Below are 18627 nucleotides of genomic sequence, written 5' to 3'. Positions count from 1 at the left end.
TTTACATATCACACACATCATTGGAATATGAATATATCTTTATTAACGCTTGCAAATATTGTTACCTATTGTAGACTTGAATGAAACCAATGTATTTATATTCAATATTGACCTTGAAAATCAATGGGTCAGGAGGAATGTAAACCTAGCAGGAAGCTTTTTTGTTTACATGTGGACTGTAGTAGCAAAACAAGTCCAATAGAAACAATGGCACTTGTAAACAATAAACAAAGGGAATTGTCTTATAAATTGTAAGCTTCGGGCGCAATTTTGTTCAAAAGCATTGATTTTAGTCAAAAGTATTTTACACCTTTTCTAATTCGCCTTCTGTTAAAAATTCACAGAATTTTACAGCTGGATCAAATCAATTGCTTGCAGGAGTTTAGATTTAACCATCCCAATTATTATCAGCACCATTAGTTACTAGTAATGCTACTTTTTAAATGTTATGCAATGTTTAACATTATAAATAAAGATCAGTGGCTTCATTTTGCAAGGTAGTAATGATAATTTCAACAATACCTCTTGAGTAGCACCTTCCAAATCATGACCACTGCCATATAGAAGGACAACGGCAGCAAGCCCATGGGAACACCACCAACTGCAAATTGCCCTTCAAGGCACACACTTGCCTGATTTGGAAATATATTACTGCTCCATCATGTGTCACTGGGTCAAATTCTGTCCTTAACAGGACTGCAGGTCTACCTAAGCCAAATGGACTGCAGCATTCAGGAAGGCTGCTCACCACCAACTTCTCAAGTGATGTTGGGATGGGCAGCAAAGCCCACATCCAGTAAATGAATAGAAATACTGCTACTCCTTCACGGTCAATTGTGCATGAGTAACGTTGGATGGTGCATCAAGAGTGCACTAAGCAATGTCTGAGAATGTGAGTAAGCCTATACATCACATCAGCTTTAATCAGGTCTGTAAAGGCAACCTGGTTTAAGATAACTGTATAAATTACATTCTCTTTTTATTCAATAGGATTCCATAATGTTTTTAATTATTTGGTCCTTGTATTTTACTACTTTTCTTGTTTTGATTTCATTGTCTTTTATTATCAATAGCATACTCTATCAAGCAACTTATTTGCTTCATTATTGAATACTAAATTCTAGCTAAATTAATTCACATTAGTTGATTCACAGGAAAATACATCACAAATGAACAGTGTAGTTATGCCTAGCAGATTCCAGTGATCAAAGGACACTGAAATAATACATCATAAAAATTCTAAGACAATTCCCTAATTCAACAAATAGACTGTACAGAGCCTTTAACATGGAACTGTTAAACCTGTAATACAAAACAACCTTGAATCTGATTTTGGTAAGTAGTCAAAGACAAAAATATCAGCATCTATCAAGGGACAGTGAGCAATCCTCCCATTAGATCTATTAACAATGATTAGGTCTTTTATCATGGAAAGACAGAATCCATCCATTGGACAAAATATCTATTCCATACACAATGTATATCTTCTGTCCTTGAAGATGAATTTGCTTTCAAAGTAACACCCGGAATGCCAAGGGGGTGCTGTTAATGTTTGTAAAATTAAAATAAACTCTTGAAGTAAAGTAATAGTAGTGATGAAACTGTTGCAACACTTTCCATAGATTTAAAGGTGTAACAGTTCCAGATGCAGGTGAAATTAAGCCTCAGATTCTATCCTTAATAAATGGACAGAACATGCGTTAATATATGAGAAACTATTCTAATGTCAGTGAGATATGTATTCTAATTCCCTGTAATGATAATGAGCTGTCAGGTCCAGATAATATCCATGATACAATGAAATGAAAGTGCTTCTTCCAGGCAAATTATTTTAAGAAGCACTAGTATGAATTTGAGGTCTGAAATGATAATGATGTGGCAGTATAGTAATATCTATGACTACCATCCATGTATTCTGCTCACTAGATTTATGTAATAAATCAATATGTAACTTTGATTGGACAGCCATCATTTTAGTTAAATCGGCATTAAATTTCCCATCACAAAATTAGATTAACGTGAGAGAAAATTAGAGCATCCCACTGTAATTGAATTTCTGTTTGGGCAGTTTGCATCTGGTGAAACTGAAATTAGTGGAAAACATTGGCATTCTGAGCTCGCATTTGTATTTTCATGGTGCAGGAAACAGATAAAATCCCATATCATTTGAATTCCAAGCAAATAACCTTTGGCACAAAGCATTTGACTAGCTGGTTTCATGTTGCTGAAGAGTGGGAATACTTTGTTGATTGAATACATGAATAGATGAATACATGCTTTGTTGATTTGTATCTCACCTCTCATGACCAGTCTCCTTGCCTCTGCCCATTCAGTCCTGCTGTCTGATGTGAGCAGCCCAATTGGAGCTGCTTGTTCTTCTGGATTCTCCGCCATTTTCACAATCTTTCTCAACTGAGTGAATAAGTCAGTTTCATTCAAACGTCTGAAGTTTATGACAACATCCAAAACAAAGAACTGGAAATAAATGGAACTGACATTAATGCTTTCAGTGATCGTGTAAATTATTAAACGATGTGGGTTATGTTTTTGAAGACCCATTTAACTTGTGAATGTGATTACTTGATGGGGATAAAGTCTGATATTTATGCCTTATTTGAAAATTTAAAAATATGATGATCAGGTGAGATGTGCTGTTCTGAAGTTATGATCTTTGATCTCATTTGGACATTTACCTACTAATGTTCACTATAATTTAGGCCACTTTGTCAACAATTTCCACTTATTCTGCATTTATTTGTGCTCTGTACCATGTAGAAATCGGAATGTGCTTTCTCACCTGGTTCTGACAAGCCACTATAACATGCTCTGGTTCAGGCATGACACTGCTTTTCTGGACTGCCAGCGTATCTTTTTGGTGACCTGGGAGACGGTAAGATGAGAAAAGCTTGTAGTACTGCTCCATACACAAGGGTTGTCCAGCCAACTGACCACGGGCATAATCAACAGGTAAAGCACGGCTGAAAAGCAGATGTGAAAATAATTGTTTCCAGCTACTCCTGAGGTACACAGCATCATACATTATGAGTTTCCAGCCAAATCAGTTCAATCCATATGATAACAAGAAATGCAGCAAAGGCTGTGTATCCTGGCAACATCTCAGCAGCAGTGTATTCAAGACATTCATTCCAGTTGTATCTATGCCCTTAGTTAAATTGTTTCATTAGAGCTATACTATTGCTATTTAGTTGACGATATGGAAAATTGCCTAAGTATATACATATAAATGAGATCCAGTATATCGTGTACCCCCGGTCATTAGCATAGCGATGGAAACTTTATCAACAGTGCTATCAAATGGCACTTACTTAGTCAAGATCTGCTCATTTATGCTCATTTTGAGTTCCACCACAGTCATGTGGTTCCAGGCTTCATTATAACCTCGATTCAAACATGAGCGAAAATGTTGAATGCAAGAGGTGAGGTGCGAGATATTGCCCATGACATCAAAACAGAATATGACCAAATATGGCATCAAGAAACAATAGCAAAACTGAAGTAAGTGGCAATAAGGGAAAGCTTTCCACTGATTGGAGTCATATCCAGCACAAAGGAAGATGATTGTGCTTGTTGGAAGTCAGTCATCTCAGCCCCAGAACTCTGCTGCACCTGCTTCCAAGAAGTAGGTAGATCTAGATCTTATGGCGAAAGGGATCAAGGGGTATGGGGACGGTGCGGGATTAAAGTATTGAACTCAATGATCATAATGAATGGCTGAGCAGTCTTGAGGGGTCTAATGGCCTATTCTACTCCTAACTTCTATGATTCTATCTTGGTCAGGAGAGCGTTCAAGGTCATCAATCATGTTCATCTGCAACTTTTGCAATGTCAAATTTCTGGAAGTGGGGATATGCACAGTTGAGGACACAATGCTTATGACCATTCATGACTCCTCAGATGTAGAGCAGTCACACACACATATCTAATAGGACATGCCCAACATTCAGGCTTTCCCTACCAGCACCATGAGTATATCTACATCACATGACTACAATCACTAAAAAAATCTGTTCTGTATTACCTTCACAAAGCCAATTCACAGTCGGCAACATACACTCGTCTTGGCAGCAATTTCCACATCTCACGTAGCAATTTGTATAAAACCATAGTCTTTCCCTGATTGTATGCCTTCAACCTCTCAACAGTTGTTATTTAATTTAAAACTCAGTTTAGACAAACATTATCTGATTGCATTGAAGCAAAAATCCAGATTTTTCCTCTGCCCAATTTGGTAAGAGGTCTGAAATCTCAGTATAATCTTAATTTTGTTAGAAGCCACTGCACAATTTTTGTCTAAAATACAACAAACATGATTGGCTGCCAACAACCACTAGAAAACGTATGAATGCAATGTGGGAACAATAGACAGATAATTACCCTCCAAGTTCATATCTGAAATCATTAACAGCAGTTACAAGCAGTGCAGAAGGGCAATTGATTCATTTTTATCAGCAGATAGCCCTCACTTCAGGGCTGACATCTGGTCAGGTTGCTGCTGTAGGTCTCATTGATTTAAGAGACTGATTCTCAATCTGTAGATATTTGGGAATAGGGGGCAGAATGTGCCATAAAGTTGCAGAACCCAGGACATAGGTTTTGCTTTCTTTCTCTTTCTTTTTCTGGCCACCCAGCCCCATCATTAAGATGTTGTGTCTCAGAGCATGATGTAGTTTGATAGACAAGCTGTCACAATTTTGAATGATTGGGGACAAGTTACTCTCACTCATTGATTTCAACACTGCTGTGCTTCAAGGAGAAATTCTCTGAGTGTTTTGAATTATTTTGTTTGTCCTTCTCTGGAATATCAGCCATTTGAGTGTTGAGTTATTCTGGCATAGAGGTTGCTTTTCAGCTGTCTAGAGTACAGTCCACCAGTATGGATTTTGCTGGAGTTTTGCAGTGGAGCTGGCTTCCAGAAGGACATTAGTGTGACCCTCACAATGAACACAAAGGAAGATGCAATGGAGGTTTGCTGACTGAGTTTCTCTAGTGCCCTTATGCATCACTGGCCCAGCTCTCATTGTAGTGCAGGATGCAATGACAACAAATATTCTGTACATTAGGACTTTTGTTGACTTGCAGACATCTATGTTGTCACTCACTGCTGTTGTTTGTAGAAAGCTAAATGGGCAAAAGCAGATAGCCGCTTGATCACTGAGATATGATCACAAGCATCTCTGTTCAGTCATTTGGTCGGTGGAGTTGTGGATAGTGACGAAGGATGCTGTAGGTTGCAGAGAGACATAGATAAGCTGCAGAGCTGGGCTGAGAGGTGGCAAATGGAGTTTAATGCAGACAAGTGTGAGGTGATGCACTTTGGTAGGAGTAACCGGAAGGCAATGGTAAGATTCTTAGTAGTGTAGATGAGCAGAGAGATCTCAGTGTCCATGTACACAGATCCTTGAAAGTTGCCATCCAGGTTGACAGGGCTGTTAAGAAGGCATACAGTGTTTCAGCTTTTATTAATAGAGGGATCGAGTTCCGGAACCAAGAGGTTATGGTGAAGCTGTACAAAACTCTGGTGCGGCCACACTTGGAGTATTGTGTGCAGTTCTGGTCACCGCATTATAAGAAGGATGTGGAAGCTTTGGAAAGGGTGCAGAGGAGATTTACTAGGATGTTGGCTGGTCTGGAGGGAAGGTCTTACGAGGAAAGGCTGAGGGACTTGAGGCTGTTTTCATTAGAGAGAAGAAGGTTGAGAGGTGACTTAATTGAAACATATAAAATAATCAGAGGGTTAGATAGGGTGGATAGGGAGAGCCTTTTTCCTAGGATGGTGACGGCGAGCACGAGGGGGCATAGCTTTAAATTGAGGGGTGAAAGATATAGGACAGATGTCAGAGGTAGTTTCTTTACTCAGAGAGTTGTAAGGGAATGGAACGCTTTGCCTGCAACGGTAGCAGATTCGCCAACTTTAGGTACATTTAAGTCATCATTGGATAAGCATATGGATGTACATGGAATAGTGTAGGTTAGATGGGCTTGAGATCGGTATGACAGGTTGGCGCAACATTGAGGGCCGAAGGGCCTGTACTGTGCTGTAATGTTCTATGTTCTATGTTCTATGTTCCCCTTTAGACCCCAAATCCTTACATTGCCACAAAGACAAAATCCTTGATCTGCCTAACTAGGCTCATTGTATTGCAATGCTCTAATCCCACAACTCCTTCAATCATGCCACTCTAGACCTTGAAATGATCTCCACCCACCCAATCATTGCATTATCTGTTCTTTCAGAGCTTGGTGGCCCGTTGAACAAAAGCTCTAGGCTTACCAACAGCAGAAAAGGGAATCCACTATGCACGTCTGTCTAGCGTTCCTTTCCAAGGTCCATAGTTACCAATGGAGCATTTTTAAATAGAATTCAGGCAATTTAGGGTGTGTTTTCACGCAATAGTCTTAGGTTTAATGGGGCAACAAAGGGACCCTGGTAGCTCATGTTAATGGGCTAGTGGATTACTGTGTCGATCACTATAACTGATATTATTCAGCGTGAGGTTGATATGTGTGTGATTACTTACGCATCTATTACAACCTTGTAATCCAGTATTCCGGCAATGAGGCGGGCAGCGAACCTGTAAAGGAGAAAATGTAGGTAACGACAGCGCAACAGTGAGTTTTCTTTTGGCCAATTTCGACGTACAAGCTAATCTTAAAGAGAGGAAGAATTCTGAAGCTCCATTTATTATCCATTAGAATTATGATTATGGAAAATTAAGGTGCAGGTTTCACTCCATAACGCCCACTCCTCACACAGCAACGAAATGTCCACCTCTCGATCTAGGTTAGGACTGTTTTGACCAAGTCCATATTAGTTACAACCTTAAATCTCCCGATGTCGGTTCTGGGACAATGCGACCTTGAATCTGCCCATGTCATTCTTATGGGAAATAACACAGACATTTCTCCCATTGCACAGACTACTCTGCCGGACCAAGAGATGTGTTCTTAACAAAATAAAAATTGCAATCAAAGAGAACTGTGAGTGCTGGAGTCACTGGACTCAATAACAATGACTCTGCCTTCCCTCCATAGACACTGCCAGTCCTGCTGAGATTCTCCAGCACTTTCAGCTTTTGTTTCCTTAGAATAGAAGCTGCCATTTGGAAACTGCTTCCGTTAAACAAAAAAAAAGCAGCAACGAATTCCTGTACATGCATTGGGTCAAACTCCGGAAAACATCGCCCTGAAACGCTACCGAGGTGATATTTCTTGGCATTGTCTTAACTTGCATGGCCCTCAGAGATACCGAGTGATGCGCGGTCCAGCATTTCTGGAAGGTTAGGGTCGGATCGTACCTGAGCTGATCATTCTGATCGTGGAAGATCTGGCGGGGGAACACCATTCCGGGACTGGAGTTTACCGTCAGAGTAGCTGGACTGCGTAGGTACATGTCATCCAGCCACCATTCATACACCTCAGGGAGAAGTGGAAATGTTACCTTAAAGTTATATTTAATCAACCAAGATTCTTAATTCAGTGAATGTACTTCATATGCACGTAATCAAAAAAGGGTTATCTTATACATTAAGATAAAACAAAGAACTGCGGATGCTGGAGGTCTGAATCAAAACGGAAGTTGCTGGAGAAACTCAGCAGGCCTGGCAGCATCTGTATAGAGAAAGCGGGGTTAACGTTTCGGGACATGATCTGGACAGGAACCGTTGACTCTGCCCCCTTCTCCCAAGTGCTATCAGAGCTGCTGTCTTCAACATTTTCTGTTGGTGTTATCTGAGCCACTGCTTAGTTTCTGACTGAATGGTCAGTTTCTGATTGATTGCTCAGTTTCGCCTTCCATGTTAAAGGCATTTCTGAAGCAGTCGATAGTTTCTTGTTATAAATGTGAATGGTTTTGTTCATGGCACTTCATTCAGAAGTTTCAAATCATTGATGTTAAAGATTCATCGTATGGTTCGGAAAATTGAGACAAAATTAAATTGCAATTTGGTCCTACTGCAGGTGTCTTCCGTGTCCTCTAATTAGCAAGAAACCACGTGTGAAAATCTCTTTCGAAACTAGTAAACACACATAATCTGCAAAAGAGAGGTCGAAAGATTTAGATAAATAATGATGAAGAATTTGTTGTTGCCTGGGCTGAAGAGTTTTCCTTATAAAGAGGGATTGGACAGATTGGGTTGTTTCCTTCCAGCAGAGGAAACTTATTGTGTCCAGTTCTGGGCGCCCTGTTATGGAAAGGATATGAGTAAAATGGAAAGCGTTCAGAAGACTTTTACCAGGATGTTATGAATGGAGGAGTTGAGTTACAAGGAGAGGCTGGATAAACTGAGACTTTTTTTCGCAAAAGCGTGGAAGGTTGAGGTGTGACCTCATAAAAGTTTGTTAAATCATGTGGGACATCGATAAGGTGACTGGCAGGTATCTTTTCCCTAGGGAGGCCTATTTAAAGACTAATCAGCATTTTTAAGGAGGAAGGAGATTTTAAAATGACATGGGGTCAATTTTATTTTTCAAAGAGTGACTGGTCTGTGGAATGAACTTCCAAAGAAAGTGGTGGGTGCAGGTACAGTCACAGCGTTTAAAAAGACATTTAGGTGAGTAAATAATGAGAAAGGTTTGGAGGGATATGAAGCAAGGTTGGCAGGCAGGGCTAGTCTAGTTGAGGATTATGGTAGGCATGGACTGGTTGAGTTGAAGGGTCTGATTTTGTACTGTATGGATCTATGATTCATTGACTGAGGTGTATAAAGTTATGAGGATCATAGACACGGTAGATGAAAAGAAATTCTTCCTCATCATAGAATCCCTACAGTACAGGCCATTCGACCCATAAAGCCCACACCGACAGCCCCGCCCCCCCTATAATCCTGCATTTTCTCATGGCTCATCTACCTAGACTGCACATCCCTGGACACGATGGGGCAATTTAGCATGCCCATCTTTGGACTGTGGGAGGAAAATGGAGCACCTGGGGAGAATGTACAAACTCCACACAGCTCCAGGCTGGAATCGAATTTGAGACCCCGGCGTTGTGAAGCAGCAGCGCCAACCACGGATGCAGGAATGGGGGGCGGGAGTGGGACTTAAGGAGCATGAGGTTTAGGGGTGACGCGAGGAGGAGTTTTTTTTCACCCAGAGGGTGTTGGGTATCTGGAACTCACTACCTGCCAGAGTGGGAGAGCAGAAACCCTCATAATATTTAATTAGCATTTAGATGTGCAGTAGCGATGCCATGGTGTACCAGGCTACTAGCCAAGTGCTGGAACATGTGATTAGAATTGTAAGGCTGTTGTCTTTGACGAGCAGGAGCGCGAAGGGCCGAAGGGCTTTTTTCCCTGTGCTGTAGGATTCTATGACTCCATAAATATTTCATAAAATGGGCTTGTGTACTTTGGCGAAATGCTTTCTTTAGGAATAAGCTGGGACAACGATGAGTTAAACCGGATCTATATTTTGAAGGTGCAATGTCTTCATTTACCCAGTTAACTTCTCTTTCCCTTCGCTTTATTAATTGTTGCTGCAAAAACTCGCCAATCTCTCCACGGGCGCCGAACTTCTGCACAACGGCCTCGGTGGTTCTGTACTGCTCCTCAGTGACCAGGTGTCTCATAGACTTCAGGTACATGTTCAAGGTCTCCTGCAGAGGCGGGACCGGCAGCTTGGGCAAAACCTGCAACACAGATAGGTTTCGGGAGCATGGAAATGGCACGCAACCATCATCCTGCTGTTAAGACGCTCCTCAACTGAATGAGAGAGAAAGTGAAAAGAAATCAAATGAAACAGAAAGGTGCACAAAAAGGTCAGCAGTCTGATGCTTCCTTTACGTTTCTTGGTCTCGGTTACACCAGCAGCAACTTGCCTTTTTGAATGTTGTCCTTTGCACTATGTCATTTCGGTAAATATTCAGCAGGTTTGAGATAGGGAACTGCTTGCGTGTCATTTCCCGGTTTCTTACGTAGCTCTCGGAGGAATGGGGCACTGGACAGTTCTACGCTTTGCTTCCTCTATTGTCTATCTTTGAAAATCATCATTTAGAGTGGCCATAACAATTCTAAAACTAATTAGCTAAACCGAAAATGAAACGACAGTTTTTATCTATTTCACTCCTTGAGAATGCTGTAATACTGCTCTTAGGCAAGGGTTGACTCCGCACTGTGCCCAGTTTAAATTTAATGTGGCACTCAGTCTATGACCAAGCTGCGGGTACAGCATAGAACAGGCACATATCAAAAGAGAATTGCAACAGACAGCTCTACACCTGACTAAGACCGGAAAGTATGTAGAAAGGTTGGAGTACATAGCTGTTCCGCCGAGCTTTGGGTCGGACCGAATCCTGGCTGGAGTTTTTGAGAACGGGCATGATTCCGCTGTTTCCTCGAGCTGCCGATAGGAGAGAGACGCAAACCACCAGGATAGGGGTTCAGCCAACTCCTGGTGTGAAAAACCACAGGGAAGGGATACGTTTATCTTTGTATCAGTGGATTAGGGATTAAGATCAATATTCTACACAAACACACACACAATAAATATTTCTGACCACCCACCTATCAGCTTGTCTTTCTGTGTATTATTTTCTACTAACACATGAAAACTAATCAGAATAACGGATCATTATTAATCGTTCTTGAAAATCAACTTGAAAAAGAGATAGTAAAATGTATGGAAGAAACTATTTTCAAGGCAACCGTTCCTCTTAAAAATATTAAAGCAATCCCAGCTACTTTAAATCCACTTAATATTCCAAATAGCCTTCCCGATTCTGTGTAAATAAATTAGGAAATTGTAAAAATGCACTGGTTACCCTACCTTACTTCCTCCATGTGACTCAGACCCACAGCAATGTGGGTGACTCTTAACTGCCCTCTGGGCAATCAAGGGTGGGAAATGAATGCTGGCCCAGCCATCCCGTGAATGAATAAAAAAAATTAAGATAAGGCTATTGAAGAAAGCACACACTGGAGAGTTCAGATCTGACAACTTTTTAAGTTCCCTCCTACCGGGTGAAGCAAAAAATCAAGTTCGCTTCGGGAATCAAACCCGAGTTTGAGGTGTCCCGCAAACTGCTCCTCAGGAAGCTAGCTAGCATTTAGAATGTTCACAAGAGTCGTTCCGTGCCCACAGTTCGCAACCTGGTGTCGCTACTTACCGAATTTCCCTCCGCTTCATGGAAAGCGAAGACAATGTTGGCTTCACTCAAACGCCCTTTGCCAAGCGCCTGGCTGCGAACTAGGTTTGAGCTATATCGAAAACTTTCTCAGTCTGCTGGCATTTTCCACCCATTCTGGCTTCTTCAGGCTCAGAACGATGGAGCCCGAACAGAGAAAGAGAGAGAGGGGGAGTGAGAGAAGCGCGCGGAGCTCGGCTCGACTTTTTCTTGATGGACCAAAACCCTCCCCTTTTCCCGATTCGCCGAGCCTCAAAAGCGACAGGTTTATACGTGGCACCAGAAAATCGTTCACTGGACATTGGCGGGGCCAAAATTCAGGGTAGGAGGCGACGGGGGTGAATTACATTGGAGTGGCCTTCATCATACCGAAGCCTTGTAATGTTTGAGCGAGAAGGGTGTGTTTACGTATTATACAATTTCAACAACCAACGTTCAAATGATCATCCCGGTAGAATTTAACGTCAGTAACATGTTGCTTTTAATAGATGGAGTGTCATTGAACAGCCGTCTAAATTCAAAGGAAGAATAAAGCGGAGTGTGTAGTTCACATCATATTGAGCCCTTCTCGATTGCCTTGAAAATGATTTATACAGGGAGTGTATGTTGTACTCGACCGACACGTAGAAGATCATCGAGTTTTCGTCGCTTCGCTCTTATTTTTGACGATCAGAACTATGAAAACACGTTTAAAGAGAGCTGGAATGCCATAGGCCAAAACAATGTGAAGATGTTATTGGTAATGCCGAGCAAAATTTATAGAACAATCTTCTTGTTGCCTTCCACCGACTATTTTGAGAAAGTAGCCGGAATGTTTCCCCATGAGAGTTTGCTAGAGGTTGGATGTCGGAAGCCTAGCGATTTAGCTGTTCTGGTATACAAACACATTCTCACTTGTGTGTATTTACACAGACAAACATATGTTATCGCCTGTACACATTTATATGTACAAACACGCATACACACTGTACACAGTTACACATAAAACACATACGCACCTGTATACATTTACACGTAAAAACACACATACACACCTGTATATATTTACGCATAAAACCGCAGATACACACCTGTACACATTTACATATAAAATACTCACACCTGTAAATATTTGCGTATACAGACATACACACCTGTACACATTTGCACACATAAACAAATATTCTCACCAATGCACATTTACGTACATCCACATTCTCACCTCCAGAGTCAAATTTTACGATTTGTAAGTTTACAGTTGTGAAAGATAGATCCTGGTCGAAAGCATTAATAATTGCTGGCTATTACTGGGAAGGTGCTGAAAGAGTATTGCAACTTGTGTAACAAATAATTTCGCGGTAAAGGACGATTGATGTGTTGTTCTAGATTTTAATCGAAGGTTCCATTAGTTTTCACCCTCAGATGGCATAACCCAGGGCACAGTTAGCACCTAACTCAAGCAATCGTTATACGAGGTATTAACTATTGACCTACTTCATTGAAATATTCCAACGCATTTAGAAACCTTATTTCAAACTAAAGTCCCTCATTAGTTACCTCTTTCCCCATCAATCAAATTCTCCAACCAAAAGCACCACGAGCTAACCCTTTTTTTCGTTTGTTGCAATTTGTTAGATTAATTTGAATTAAAACAGCCCACTCGTTTTTCAAAAATAAATGTATCAAAAATGACGTTTACTCCTAAACGTGTGAAAAATGACCTCCGCATTCTCAGACTGTATTTCGTGGCAAATTCTATTGATGAATTCATCATGTGCGGCAATTGTTTGTTGTGAGCTTTTTTTCCAGAGATTTCCGTTTGGGTAAATTCTAACGTTTTGAAACTCAATGTCCACCGAAGGAACAATTAAGCTTTCCGTGCACCGCGCGCAGATTCTGGACAAAGCTGATAGTTATTTCGGCTCGTTTTTCCAGATGTGTTTTTCTACCCAGTCATTTTGAGGTCTGGTCACACGTGGACGTCGAGCCATCTTAATTCTACAAGGATTTTCTCTGTTTTTGTTCAAGTTACAACAGGTTGCAACTCGTCCACCTCACTCGGAGTTGGCCGTTTTGTTTTAGATTTCTCAGAAACTCATTTGGTCTTCCTGGTATCGAACGTGCTCACGGCTGCGGCAGACCGTGCGGACTGTAACGTTGTAGGAGCAAAATACTGCAGTTGCTGGAATCTGTACTGAAAACGACAAATGCTGGAGATCGCAGTGTGTTATCCGTGGATGCCGTCCGACCTGCTGCGATCTCCAGCATTTGCTCTTTACAATGTAGACTGTAATGTTATTTAACCTCCAATCTGCATGATAAACTTCAACTTGTAACAGTGTCCACCCATTGATTAGCCTCCCTTTTGATTTCTATAACCATGATGTCCAATGTATGAACTAAAGAAAATTCTCGGATGCGGTCTGATTCCTTCCTTTTCACTGATTTATAGAATGGAACCATGATTCAGACCATTGGGCCCATCAAGTGTGTGTCAGCTGTTTCAACGAACTATCCAGTTAACACCTCTGCTCAGTTCTTTATCCACATTCTCGTCCATCAACACACATCCACACACACACCTTCAATTTATTTAAAAATCCAAATCCTTGTAACAGCTCCCAATGAATCAATTTCCATCGTTCTGTCAGATAGTACACCCCAAATCTTAACAAAGGCTGTTTTTTTTTAAATGACTTTTATTCCACTCATCCTGCCTACAGTTCTTCTGTAACAATCATCTGTTCTGGTTTTATCAATATCTGTGGATATTTCTGACGATTGCATTATTAGTTCACGGAACAGTTTTCATGTTGAGTGCCCGTAGAGTAAGCGTGCCCCACCTTATTGCTACGTGAGGCTCAGACAGCTTGCCTTCTGGAACCAAATAACGGCCCACAGAATTCCGAGCAGGTCTCGAATTCACCTCAGTAAAACACGGAGAATATTTTAATTATTAAGTGTTGGAGATGAAGCCAGTTAGCTTAACCATATCATTCCAATTATGTGCATTTGTTAAATTCACAGCAACTGCATTTCAAGGGTCGGTAAGGTTTGGTAATATTGGAATGTATTGTGCGTGAAAAGTGAAAATGCAACTACTCTTAAAGCAAGTACAATGTGGAACGCGCCAAACCTTTCGCTTTTCACCAAGTGCAGTGGAGTGAGCGTATCCGGCTGTGGATGCGTGAATGATGTGATTGGGATACCGATTTATTCAAACTCAATCACTGTGTCTCGATCCAGGCTTTAATCTGACATTGTATTTATAATATAGCAGCAGACAATGGTCGAAACACAGGTAGTCCCATAAAGAGATTATTCTCCGAGAAAAATACACAATCACTCCTGCTTCAATTCAAATGGTTTGGGAGAACAGTCTAAGGAACATACAGTATGTACAATTATTCGCTTGACATCAGATCCCTGAATGTATCCATGAGTTTTGTTTAAATACACACAACGATTTACTCCTCACAAAGATTTACAAACTAAAACCAGTACATAGCAATACAATTCAGCCAAAGGAGCACTGGACATCAGTTACAGAGATTGTTGACAAATGGAGGGAATGCTGGGTTCTGGTAGAATGAGAATTATAATCTTTACATCTTTATCCCACTCTCCACCTCCTTAAAACAAGTGAAATAAGCGATGACATAAATTATACAAAAGTAATTCACGGGCAATGATTAATGCTTATATTAGACATCTAGTACATCACAAACGGGCAATGGGATGTTGCATCTCATTAGCGTTATGTCCTTGGAAGATGTAGCTGTGGGAGAGTGCCGAGGTTAGCTGTAATCACTACCCGATGAATCATCTTCAGACAGGAGCTGGTTTCTCCTGGAGCTGTCGAACCCGATGTTATCCAGGCCCCCGGCCGTGGAGTAGTTTCCGGCCGAGCTGCCATACCCTTTCTTCCCCGTGCTGCGTTCTTCCATTCTGATGGTGTCGTACAGCCCTTTGGGTCCCTCCTCCAGAAGGACATTTCTCTCGGAGAGAGAGGGTTTCATTTGGCACACGTTTCTGAGCAGCAGGAGGGTGGGCGCGTACAGGACGTTGACACAGCCCATGCCGAGGTTGAGCTGTACAAAGCCCAGAGTGTGGACAATCTGCCCGGCCACAATAGGTCCCAGGGCATAAGCAACCGAATAAGAGATGTCGGCTATAGCATACACACTGCCATACACTGACACATGGCGAACATCCACCAGGAAGGCAAGGGTGGGTAACAGGGCAGTGTCCACTAGCGCTATTCCAAAACACAGGGAGCACAACGGGATGATGAGTTCCTCGAAATTCCTGCAAGCTGGAACTGTACATGAGCTAGCACCGATTATAACCATGCCGATGGCCCCGTAGAACCACTGGTAGTTGGGATATTTGGCAGCAAGCCTGACAGTCACATATACACCCAGGATGTGCGGGAAAAACGCTGGCAGCCACGTCAGCCCCATTTGCCATTCACTCGCGTTCATTGTCTGCTTCATCCAATTGGATATGGTGGGCTCCAGGAAAGCCAGGGGGATGTTACAGGTTGTCAGGGCCCCGGCCACCACCGCGATGTAAGGGTCGATCATGAGTTTATAGATTGGGCTGCCCTGCGGCATGTTCTCCCGGGTTCTGCCGGTGAAAGGGCTCACCACCGTCAGCAACAAGATCCCATCCAGCAGGGAGACAAACGACAGCACCAGGAAGGGGACGCGCTTCCCCGCGAATTGGTACAGTATCCCTCCGAAAGGGGGCGCCGCTAAACTCCCGAAGGAGATGAACGCTAAGGCGATGCCCAGCGCGCTGCTCCTCTCTGACTCTTCTGTGTACCTGTCCGCGATCATTGCAATGCCCGAGGTGTCTGCAAATGCAGAGCCCAAACCCTGCAGGCTCCTGGCCACGAATAACATGGCGTAACTTTCGCCGAAGGCAAAGGTGAGGGTAGAGAGGAAGATGATGATCAGGCCGATGAACAGAGGGATGTCACAGCCCACACGGTCAATGAAAGTGCCAGTCAACGGGTTGGCGAGCAGCTGCAGAATGGCTTTGGAAGCAAAAAGCACACCGATTTGTATGTCTTCGTTTGCATTGGGGTTGCTGTACAGGACGGCTCTCTGGCTGGAATTCAGAGCTGAGCCATTGGTTCCATTGGAAGCTGAGGTGACATAGACCAGTTTGTAAGTTCGGAGAGTTTCCAGGTAGTTCGGTATAATCGGAACAATGACCATGTAGAGCATGTTGTCTAGGAGCAGCGCAGTACACACTATAACTAGCATGATCCTTCGCTGCCGGCGCGGTTCTTGCATCGCTCCGCGTATCTGCTTAGTTCTTTCACCGATCACATCGGAGAATTTCATCACGGCCGCCTTGACCAGACCCCTGGCCATCTCTGCAGCCATGTCTACCCAGTCACAGAGCGGCTTAGAGCAAACTTTGTCCCTCCGGACACCTCCCCAGACCCTGTCCGACCCTCTTCAGTAACACTGACCCGGGCCCCCTCGCTGTCTCGCGGGCGAAGACCGTGACCGTTACCTCGACATAACGTCGTCTCTGGCTTCACTGTTGATACACTGATCGGACAGTCACCTTGTGCAGAAGGGTCCTGGGGGGCATGGTCCCGGCTCGGCCTTTGAGGGAGCTCACAAAGGGGAGAGGGGGCTGTGGGCGTTGGGCTGGGGACGGTCAGCCCAAACGGTGCAGAGATAACTGCTCCGGACTCCTGCTCGCTATCCCCTTCAGCCAGTCCAGCTTTATAAAACAAAAACAGGAATCCCACGGTGAGAGATTCTAGTGATTTAGTGGCGGCGGTTGGACGAGAGGACAGTGAGCCCGTGGACTGCTCCCACCCGTAACGTTCAGTCTCGGGAGCTGTTCCTCATTCGAACCGCGTGAATGACATTTCTCTCCAGCTCCTCTTCGGGTTTTCTAAAGCTCATGACGTGCCCCACGCTCTACCTCCCAGTCTGCTTCCATCCGTACACGCCCCTTATGTTAATGCTCCATCTTTCCCAAATGCAGTGCCCAGAATGCCTCCCCAGCCTCACTCGCCTGACGAAAGCTGGGGGAACTCTTGGAGCTCAGTCAGTCAGTGCATCAAAGTCCGTCCCCGGCATTTAATCAACAGATGTGTTACTTCGGCGTTTACGCGGGGGCTACGAACGGCCTCACACAACTCTAGGATAAGCAGAAACTATTTCAGAACTAGAATGGAGGGGTGCGGGGCGACAGAGGAAATGTTAGTGAGTAGAATATCGCAGATTGGAGACCACGTGATTTTCTGGATATGTTTCTAATTCTCTCCATCCTCCCCCCCCCCCCCCGCCAATTTTAGATTTCTTTTGTTGAAAGACACATCTCTGGAACAAGTAGGACGTAAATGGGCTGCCCTGGCTTAGAGGTAGGGACTTTACCACCGTGCCCCAACAGGCCTTCTTTTTCGCTTGCAGATATTTTCAACTCAAACTGTTGAGAGTTGGCATTGCACATTCCCAGAGCAGGTGGGATTAGAACCCGAGTTCACCGGCTCAGTGATAGTTTCATATAATTTCTATAGTGTAAGAGCAGGCCATTCGAGTCCACACCGACCCTCTGAAGAGCATCCCACCCAGGCCATCCCTGCTACCCTATCCCTGTAAGCCTGCACTTCCCACGGCTAACCCGCCTAGCATACACAGCCCTGGACGCTATGGGCAATTTAGCATGGCCAAGCCACATTAACATGCACATCTTTGGATTCAGAGATAAGGACCCCACCACTGTGCCACAAAGACCCTGCTAAGACCTGAGATAACAAGGTGTAGAGCTGGATGAACACAGCAGATCCGGCAGCATCAGAGGAGCAGGAAAGCTGACGTTTCGGGCCTCGACCCTTCTTCAAAAAGAGCTGTCGTTTTAATGGACCTTGAATTAAATGTGGTTGAAATGATTTATTGCCAATCGCCCACAATTTCATCAAACTCAACAGGCCATTGCTCAGGCAAACATTTCTTGTTCCCTCTTGTAATGCTCGCGGGTTAGTGGAATTCTCAAGATCTCCAACATTGCCAACTGGAAACTGGAGGTCCACATGACGGGGGGCGGCGGTAGTATTACGGTCCAGGTAAAGTGGCTGAGCAGTTAGAACTGCCTTGAGATTTTGAGGAAGGGTCACTGGACCCAAAGCGTTAACTCTGATTTCTCTGCACAGATGATCCCAGACCTGCTGAGTTTTCCCAGCAATTTCTGTTTGTGTGTTTGAGATCAAGGCAGGGTTCGTAGTGACTGGCTAGCACACATTCTCGGTGTGCTCGACACTGCAATAAAACTCTTCCGGAGATTGCTTTCTGAATTTAAGGAAAGCTTAGTTAATGATCAGTTCGGTTCAGTTTGTAGGGGCTGCGTAATCTGACGGGAGCGTGTTCTGAACCACGAGCAGACAGCACATCGCTTTCACGTCAATGCGATCAAACTGCTACCTAGCATCGCGGAGTTACCTTCAGAACTACGGCGGTATTTTTACATCAGCTGGCTCA

General features: G+C 43.3%; 2 protein-coding genes across 3 annotated transcripts in view; both read right to left on the bottom strand.

The window, feature by feature from the left end:
• chata (choline O-acetyltransferase a) overlaps positions 1 to 11333 on the bottom strand; it is a 34118-nt gene extending 22785 nt beyond the window's left edge. Inside the window, exons 1-7 of one of the 2 annotated variants that reach the window (XM_048563772.2) lie at positions 11123 to 11333; positions 10274 to 10407; positions 9455 to 9646; positions 7317 to 7435; positions 6540 to 6593; positions 2798 to 2978; positions 2298 to 2475 (exon numbers count right to left, since the gene is read on the bottom strand). In XM_048563772.2, coding sequence (XP_048419729.1) covers positions 2298 to 2475; positions 2798 to 2978; positions 6540 to 6593; positions 7317 to 7435; positions 9455 to 9646; positions 10274 to 10336 — 787 coding nt within the window. In that variant the 5' untranslated portion in view covers positions 10337 to 10407; positions 11123 to 11333. Of the gene's footprint in view, positions 1 to 2297; positions 2476 to 2797; positions 2979 to 6539; positions 6594 to 7316; positions 7436 to 9454; positions 9647 to 10273; positions 10408 to 10782; positions 10899 to 11122 lie in introns of those variants that run through there. The other variant, XM_048563773.2, reaches the window with a different exon arrangement.
• A 2978-nt stretch (positions 11334 to 14311) lies between these two features.
• slc18a3a (solute carrier family 18 member 3a) lies at positions 14312 to 17027 on the bottom strand. The gene has a single exon (XM_048563774.1). It carries the CDS (start codon positions 16513 to 16515, stop codon positions 14917 to 14919), a length of 1599 nt encoding a protein of 532 aa, XP_048419731.1. The 5' UTR covers positions 16516 to 17027; the 3' UTR covers positions 14312 to 14916.
• Positions 17028 to 18627: the final 1600 nt, after the last annotated feature.

Source organism: Stegostoma tigrinum, chromosome 37 (assembly GCF_030684315.1).
Source record: "Stegostoma tigrinum isolate sSteTig4 chromosome 37, sSteTig4.hap1, whole genome shotgun sequence".
Lineage (NCBI taxonomy): Eukaryota > Metazoa > Chordata > Chondrichthyes > Orectolobiformes > Stegostomatidae > Stegostoma > Stegostoma tigrinum.
This window is presented reverse-complemented; position numbering and strand designations above follow the sequence as displayed.